The 9,345-nt window shown below is 45.0% G+C and overlaps 1 protein-coding gene across 1 annotated transcript; it reads right to left on the bottom strand.

The window, feature by feature from the left end:
• Positions 1-4,871: 4,871 nt before the first annotated feature.
• On the bottom strand, positions 4,872-6,346 carry LOC119289080 (aspartyl protease family protein 2-like). The gene is made up of 2 exons (XM_037568503.1): positions 6,227-6,346; positions 4,872-5,533 (listed from the first exon to the last, which is right to left on the bottom strand). The coding sequence occupies exons 1-2, from the start codon at positions 6,344-6,346 to the stop codon at positions 4,988-4,990; spliced, it is 666 nt and encodes a 221-aa protein (XP_037424400.1). The 3' UTR covers positions 4,872-4,987.
• Positions 6,347-9,345: the final 2,999 nt, after the last annotated feature.

The raw sequence follows: 9,345 nt of genomic DNA, 5'->3' as shown, positions 1-9,345 counted from the left end.
GGGCATATTTCCTTCAAATTCTAGGATCGGTTCCCTTAAACATTCAGTTTAGGAGATCCCTGATGGGGAACGATGGGATAGATGGCTACATCTTGTGCACATGTTGATGGATATTAACCTTTCTGATGGGCCAGACACACTACACTAAAAAAATCGGTGTCAGGGGTATTTTCAGTGAAATCTATGTATATAGATTTGATAAACACTAGTCCAATCCCAACTTCGCTTCACATTTGGAGAATTAAGGTACCTTTAAAGATAGAAGTCCTTGCGTGTTTTGTTCAGAAGGAAGTGATCTTGACTACTGACAACTTGGCAAACCATAGTTTCGAGGATAGTAAACGGTGTTGTTGTGATCAAAATGAATCCATGGAACATCTTTTTCTCAATGCCCACTAGCCAAATTATTGTGGCAAACGTTACATGTGTCCTTTAATGTCATCACCCTAATAGCATTGCCACTTTATTTAGGTTTTCTTTTTCTTTGGTTAACCTGTGGCCTTTACCGTGCTTTTATTTTTCATTTCCTTTGTCTTTGATTTATTTTATTTTATTTTATTTAGTTTTCTTTTTTTTGATTTTCTTTGTTTTTGTTTTGTTTTCATTCTAAAATTTTTTGTATATGTCAACAACATTTTCTAATACACATTTAACATTTTTCCAATAGATATTTAGTATTTTTAATACATGATAAACATTTTTTCTATACACATTTCAAACATTTTTCATATGCTTGATTAATAGTTTTTAAATACAGGATTAACATTTTTAAAATAGATGGTCAATATTTTTCCTATACACACTTTAAAAAATTACAATTTCTTTATTAACATCTTTCAAATATAAGATTAACATTTTTTAATACATGGTCAATATTTTTTCCTATGCACATTTAATATTTTTTAGATGATTGATTAACAGTTTTTAAATGAAAAACATTCTTCTACATAAATTTAACATGTCTCAAATGTTTGATTAACATTTTTTGAACACTTGTTCATCATTTTTCTAAATGCTTAATTAACATTTTTATATACGTTACCAAAATTTCCTATCATTTTTTAATACATGGTCAACATTTTTTCTATACACAAATTAAAAAAATTCAAATGCTTGATTAACATTTTTCAAATACTTACCCAATATTTTTGAAATGCTTGATTAACTTTTCTATATACATGATCAATTTTTTATTCTTTTTTAATACATGCTCAACGTTTTTCCTATACACATTTAACATTTTCAGAACACTCGTTTAACATTTTTTCTGATGCTTGATTAACCTTTTTTACATACATGATTAAAATGTTTCATACACATTCATTTTGTATAGATATTTCGTATAAGTGATTAAAAAATTCTGTAAACACATTTAACAATTTTTAAATGCTTGGTCAACATTTTCAAATGTTTTATGTAGATGTATTTTTGTAATATAATTATTTAGAATATTTGAAAGTGTTATCAAGAGTAAAAGAGAAAGCAAAAAATGAAAACAAAAACGTGAAAAAAATACAAGGTTATTGTTCCCGCTCGCCTGGGCCGACCCAACTCGCTCCATCGGCGAGGGTTCCTCCTGTCTCAATTATGGCAAGATATAGGGGCATCCGAAACCATGCCAACCTACATGAATATGTACACATCTTGTCGCCCTGCATCCTATGGGAGGTCATGTTCAGTGCCTTAAGCGTGCGAAAAGGTTCCCGGCACCCATGTCCCCCCGCTCGTGGGCTAGCCCAAGAACAAGGAAATTGCTAGTTGACTGGTTGCAGTTGACTAGTGGACCGGTCAACCATTGACTTTGAAAAAAAGGGAAAAAGAAAAAAAATCATGAATTCAAAAATTGTTCATGGATTTTGAAATGTCACAAACTTCAAAAAAGTGCACGAAGTTGGAGACAAATCATTGAGTTTTTTTAAAATATTTGTTTTAAAAAAAGTTCATCGGGTTTGAAAAAGGTTCATCAATTGTGAAAAAAGTTCATCATAGTGGAAAAAAAGTTCAACAATTTTGCAAAAATCATTGGATTTGAAAAAAGTCATCAAATTTGGAAGAAATTAATAAGTTGTGAAAAAATCATCAAATTGCAAAAAGTTCATCAAATTTGAGGAAAAAGTTCATCAAATGGAAAAAAATCATTGCTTTTAAAAATAAAAGTTCATTGAATTTGAAAATTTTCAAGAATTTTGATAATAATAATAATGAAACAAGTAAAGAAAAGTAAAAATATTAAATATTAAAGAAAACAAAAAGGACAACAAATAAACAGAAAATGCTCTAGAAACCAAGGCTTTCTGTGAACTGGAATTTGTCCAGCGAACTGGAAAAAACCAGATTGGGAAGCTTGTGAAAGCTTCCCAAAACCATGGGCTTTCCACAAACTGAAAAGGAATAAAACGAATAAAGAAGTAAGAAGCCACACATGCTAGTTGTCCTAGTGACTGGTGTGGTTTACACTCTGGACGAGCGCTTACCTTTATTGCAGTTTAACAGAATAAAGAAAAAAAACAAATGAGCCGGCCCACCAGGGGGGGTAGGGGTGCTCTTGTTTGCAAAATGGATTGTAACAGGCGCTTAAAGCGGCAAATAGGAAATTCCCCGACGGTTGGCGTTGATAAATATTTAATAGTTCTTAGCTAATGAAGAATTAGCAAATCATTCATTTATTCAAAGGCAACGCTACCTGTGAATAAAGGTTTTTTTAAGCATTTATGCCACTAGTTATGTTCCAATACTCAATTTTGCCATAGAATTTCAACTGCTTAAAAATGCCATCGCTTCATTAAGCACATGCTAAAAATTATCATTGGACACCATTACTATGAGTTCAAATCTCATTTGCCATGTTATAGTGACATAAATACCTATAGACTAACATGGCAGCTCTTCGTCTATCTCACTACAATAAAGTATGTGCCACTTGATCCCAATAATATTCTTATTTTTCTGTAAAATTATTCGCTTGCTTACTCCTGACAAGGAGAGCCCACATTTATCATTGTGAGAAGAGAGAGAGCTGACATGTCCGTTTAGGGGTATTTTTGTCATATAACATGGTCAATGGATTTGACCTGACAATAACTATGTCTAATACTTTTTTTATGAAATATTTAATGGAACAATGACATTTTTGAGATATTTAATAGCATTTTTGAGCATGCATCTCATGAAACGATGACATTTTTGAGCGGACGTAACTTCTAATAACAAAACTGAGTAGTGTGACACAACTAGTGACATAAATGATAAAAACACTTGAATAAATTAATGGACTTTGAATAAATATTCCCTGGATTAGGCGAAGCACGTCATCCCCATTGTTGCGGTCGTCGCCATCGCAACATCTCCGCCGTCGTGATTGTTACCATCCCAACATTGCCGCCGCTGCAGTCGTTGCCATTGCAACACCATGTCTGTTGGTGTCGTCGTTGCCGTTGCCGCCTTGTCGAACTTTCACAGTTCCGCCACCGTTGCCGCCTTGTCGAACTTTCACAGTGTCATCGCCGTTGCATTCGCCACTGCGCAACATCATCCTTGTAGAAGTTGTCGTGACCCGTCGAAACGTCGTCCTCATTGCATTCGCCACTATGCAACATCATCCATGTTGCACGATGCCACTGCAACATCACCGGCGTTGCGTTCAATGCCGCACAACTTCGTCGGTGTTGCAGTCGACGCGACGGGGACATCGCTAGTCTTGCGGTAGGACGCGCTTTCGTTGCTGAATCATATTGGAGATTTGGACCCTTCGTAGAATGGTTAGCCTACAGTAGCAGCAGGGCCCCTGGCCGCCTTGCAGCACCTCGCCGTCGCCGGGAGCAGTCGTCGTCCCGACAGCGGTGGTGGTTGTCACCCCTTCACGCAACAGTGTCGCCTCTTGTGGCTGTTCATGGCGAGCTCGTGGCGGTTGCAGTAGCGAGCCGTCAGCTCGTCCAGTTCGCTAGGGCGGTGGCACCATGACTCAATTGCGAGGAGCATCACTGTTTAGGGAGGAACGGGAAAATCGCTCATTCGGACAAGGAAGGGAGATAAGGAAGAAGGAGATACGACACGTGCGGGGCGCACATGACACCGCGTGCGTGAGGCGGACGACGCGCGAGCGTAATGGTGGATTCTGAATTCTGAGCGTTTCCCTTTATTCAATGGAGTTTACAAGCAACTGGCTACCCATGCAGTGGCGTAGCCAGGATTTTATGTCAGAGTGGTCCAATTGGCACAAAAAAAATAACACCACAAATTTATCAAACCAACATATGCACACGGAATATATCCAAAGCACATATTAATAAGGTCTATCAAAGCATATTAAAATTCATGTTCAAGCCTTACATTCGCGTAAAATATAGCACACCTTATTTGTCGGATCCATATAAAAAAAGGGATGCAATGTCTCCTGTCCTCTCCATTTTTGCAACAGTTGTACAAAAAAAAAATACATTAACTCAGTTGGAACAAAGCCCTAATGATTCAATCAGTTTAATTGACAAATTATCAATTGCAAAAAACTTTAAAGCTTGCACTCTCAACAAATTGTTCAAATCTTCATAGCAAAAGGAAATTGTGCGTTGAATTAGACAAGAACAAAAATCTTACTCTAAATTGAAGTAAAAAAGAAAACAACTAGTGCGCACTGCACAGGGCTGTACCTGTGTGCGTGCGCGCTTCCTTCGTCGGCCGCCGGGACGCGCATCCTTCGCCGGCCGCCTGTCTGTCGCGGTCAGCCTGTGCCCTGCCGGAGTGCCGGCCTTGCGCTGGGCAATGGTGCTAGGTTTCAGTATTTCAGACTTCTAGAGACCAGATCATCAGAGGAAAAGGAGACGACGGGGAGTTGGGAACGATCAGCGTACATACACGCGTACATGGGCTAAGACCTGATTTGGGCTTGGGTATGTTTCTTTTTTTAAGAAGTACTAAACTAATGGGCCAAATTCCAGGGTGGTCCATGGACCACCCTGGCCACCCTACAGCTACGCCCATGGCGGCTGGTTCATTCAGTTGATTCCACACCGGCGGTGTCCTGAGAGCACGGCTCTGACACAAAGGACAGCTTGGCGTCTTTGAGGTCATACACAAACCTTGTGTCCACCTGCTGCAGTGCCCCGATGACCGTCCGCTCGCCCGGGATCATGGCAAGGCACAGGGCGGCCCCGTGGAGCTTGCTCTCCACCACCGTGAACAGCTGCTCCGGCTTGACGACCAGCCTCGCCGTCTCCTCTGCGAAATGGAAGGACAGCGACTGGAGGTGCCGCTTGATCTCGACGGTCTTGCGGACGCACAGCCCGTAGCCCTGTCGCTGCATGCGCTCCGCCCTGTTCCGCCGCAGGTCGCTCCACACGGCCTCCTCCACGACGCGGTACGCCTCCCGGACCAGCACCGTCAGCGGCGTGCCGGGGTCAATCACGCACCCGCCCTGCCCGCCGTGCCGCCGGGCGAACATCTCCGGCCTGACCCCCGTCAGCCTCTTCGCGTCCAGGCTGATGCCCACTAGGCTCACGTAGTACTGCGACTCGTGCGCGTCCAGCGCCGGGAGGATCTTGGTTGTTCGGAGGCCCGGCCGGCGAGGCACGTCGGCGCCGAACCGGAGGAAGCCATGCCGGCTAGCCCCGCCGGAGAAGAGGCAGTACGAGAACTGCGTCTGCCCGCGCGCCGCGACCTGCATGACGAGCGAGGTGGGCATCTTACCCATGGCCGCGACGCCCGCGAAGGTGCGCTGGCTGTTGAAGTGTTCCGTCGAGTGCGCGCACCCGAAGACCAACTCCTTCATGGACTCTGGCCCCATGGTGAGGTTCTCCAAGGCCACGAAGCCGTGCACCGACATGCCGTGCTCGCCGGACAGGTGGAAGGAGCACTGCTGCCCTGCGGGCTCCATGGGGTACGGCGGGTGGCAGATCTGGCTCGTGCCGGCGACCTGCTGGAAGGTGGACGAGGCCTTGGGGTCGAACAGGGGGCCGCGCTGTGGCTGCTTCGGATTGCAGGGCTTGCACTGCAGCCACACCAGGCTACCCGAGGCGTCGAGCTTGAGGTTGTAGTCGTGCCGGCCTTTGCCCGAGCCCAAGCCAACGACCACGCTGAAAGCCATATCGATTGGTGAGGCCATAGGTGGGCGGAGGGTGTTGACGTTCGCCTCCGATGGAAGAAGGTCGTCCAGCCGGCTCTGGACTTGGAGGAAGCCGTCGTCGCGCAGTGCATAGTCATGGTGGGCTACCAGTCGGAAGCTTGAACCAGCGCCCGAGCTAGCCATGACGACTTTTGGGCTGCCTGCATCAGCATCGGCAGGCGGTATCAGGTGGGTCATGATGAGCGCCATCAGGAACACAACGCATTGGAGAGTGTTCTTGATCCCCATGGCCATCGATGTGCTAAGTCTGGGCTGCGGTCGCTCTATGCTACCTCAGGATGGAGGGATATATCACATATATATAGCACATCTACAACTCTGATTTTGCATATCTTTAGGCCACCGAAGCTAGAGTTGGAGATACGGCAGACTTTCTATATCTTTAGGCCATTGAAGCTAGAGTTGGAGATATGGCAGTGATCGCCATGGCAGCATTTGACGTCAGTACAATGTGCTTCGCGAAGCATGCGTAGACCTATCTATTATACTGTTGTAATATCTCGGATGTAACTTATCATATTTGTACTCCAACTCTTGCCATTATCGGCTCTAAGTTATAAAATTTTCTTGTAGTTGGATTTTGTCTTCATTTTGCATTTTGTGCATCTCATTTGCATACGTGTTTGTCTCATGCATCCGAGCATTTCCCCCGTTGTCCGTTTTGCATTCCGACACTCCTACGTCCTCCGGCGTCCCCTTTTGTCTCTTCGTGTGCGGGTGTTAAACATTCTTGAAATGGACCGAGATTTGCCAAGCGGTCTTGGTACACCACTGGTAGACCGCCTGTCAAGTTTCGTGCCATTTGTAATCCGTTTGATACTCCAACGGTTAACCGGGGAACCGTAAATGCCTCATGTGTGTTGCAGCCCAACACCCCTCCAAAGTGGCCCAAAACCCATCCAAGCCCCCTCCATCCTCTCGGCCATTCGATCACGATCGCGTGGCCGAAAACCGCACTTCATTTAGACTCTCCTACCTCCCTCTACCTTTAAATATGTGCCCCTCCCGGATATTCGCGCAGTCTAACCCTAGCCCCGCTCCCTCTTCGTCGCCGGACGTGTCCGCCGGTGCCGGACACGTCCACCTCCGCCGCGCAGCCAACAGGGGCGTGCCACCTATCCCTGGCCTCCGCCCCGCCGCCAGGCCCGCTCGGGCCCATCGCCGGCCCTCCCGACCCGGGCCGCGTGCGCCACCACCTTCCGAGTCGTCCCCGCGCGCCCGAGAGCTCGTCCCCGCCGCCCTGCTCCTCCGCGGCGCCCGCCGCCGCCCCACCGTGACTCCAGCCGCCGACCGCGCCATCACGGCGCCGCCCTCGCCGGCGAGCACCAGAGACCGCGCCTGCCCTCGTCTCCGGCAAGCTCCATCGACGCCTTCGTCTCCGGCCACCGCGAGGAACTCCAGCGAACTCCTTCTCCGGTCAACCTCGAAGTCCGTGTCGAAGCCCCAGATCCAGATCTGGAAAACCCTAGGGTTGACTTCGAAATTCTACCAAGTCATTTTCTGCTATATATTTTAGCTCTGTTCATCATGCCATAACTCCGCATCCGTAGATCCGTTTTGCGTGCATAATATATCAAAATGTTCATCTGGATGTGATCTTCATTGTGTTCCATTGTGACCTGCTTGTTTGAGTCCATCTTGATGCCCAAATTGTTGATGCAAGAGTGCTAGAAAATGTTAGTTCCTGTTACGTAGCAGATTATGAGCTTTTGTCATTTTTGCTACAATTGGTGTGTGCTGCATATGGGAATGAGCTCTACATGTGTTTTGGGCTATGCCATGCCATCTTTACAGGGGTGTATGCCATGTATTTTTGTCATAATGTGGTGACTAGCACAAGCATGCAAAGTAGCTCTCGTGATATTGCTGATTTCAGGGACTTAGAATTTCACTAAGTCATTTCCATGCAGTTATTTTTATGCCATGTGTTCATGTTGCTACAATGAGATCCATGCTTCTTTTGAGTATGTTCAGTAAGGATGATTTGGACATATGGTCATGCTCTATCCATCCATGCCCATGTTTGCATTTATGGAGTGCCCTAGTATGACTCAATCTTGCTCTACGTTTGCTATAAAATGTTCCTGGCAGGTTGTTTACGTGTTAATCAATTTTGCCAAGGTTGTTGTAGTTGATCCATGCATGTTATGAGATTTTTCTTGCCATGTTTAGCTTCACGAACATGTCTTCTTACTATTGCTATGCTTATATTGTCATGCAATGCCTTTTGGTGAGTGAATCGAGCTCGCAAAGAGGCATTCATAATTCTGTTTATGCCATGTCCAGTTTTCTGCTAAGTCTGAATCTGTTGACGAAACTTGCTATGTTTACATGGGTGCCATCATATTTTCTGTGCCCTTTTGGCTTATGGTCATTAAGGGACTTTTGTTCTATGCTTTGAGTAGATTCATTCCATGCCTTTGTTTCCTATGATCTGTTCCTGTAGCATGTTGTTATCTTGCTCTAAACACTGTTTCCTCGTATAAATTCCTGACATGTTAGTATTTTCACTAAGTCTGTGAAGCTGATATCTTTTGCACTTTTGTCATGCTTGTTTGAACCTGTTCTTATGTGATTTAGCCGTAGCTCAGTGTTCATCTTTTGTCAAGCATCTTGAGTAGATTACTGCCATGTGCTTTGTTGCTATGTTAGAGTGCAGTAGCTTAGTTTCTTGTTGCATTTTAGATGACATCGTGCTGTTAATCGCAGAATTGTGTCATTCTTGTTTTGCTTGCCATTTACAAACCGTGCATCCGATTCCGGTGATTTTTATATCGATTTCGACCGAAATCAACTTATATTTCCAGCGGCGCACTTGGTTTGCCAAGTTGATGCCTGGTCCAATCTTTCCCTTCCGAAGCACGCATATGCATTGCATATCACATCCCGCATATCATGCCATGTTTTGCATCATGTTGCTTGCGCATTGCACCGTGGTTGATTGTGGTTTCCTTTGCTTGTGTTCTTGCCTTGGGTAGAGCCGGGAGACGAGTTCATGATTGATGAACCCGTTGAGTACGCTTACGAGGATCAAGCTTACGTCAACTCGGAGAACTTTGCAGGCAAGATGACCATACCCTCGAAATCACTTCTATGTTTGCTTGCTAGTTGCTCGCTCTTTTGCTATGCCGCGATACCTACCACCTGCTATATCATGCCTCTCATATTGCCATGTCAAACCTCTAACCCACCTTGTCCTAGCAAACCATTGTATGGCTATGTTACCG

The sequence above is a fragment of the Triticum dicoccoides genome, chromosome 4A, assembly GCF_002162155.2.
Source record: "Triticum dicoccoides isolate Atlit2015 ecotype Zavitan chromosome 4A, WEW_v2.0, whole genome shotgun sequence".
Classification (NCBI taxonomy): domain Eukaryota; kingdom Viridiplantae; phylum Streptophyta; class Magnoliopsida; order Poales; family Poaceae; genus Triticum; species Triticum dicoccoides.
This window is presented reverse-complemented; position numbering and strand designations above follow the sequence as displayed.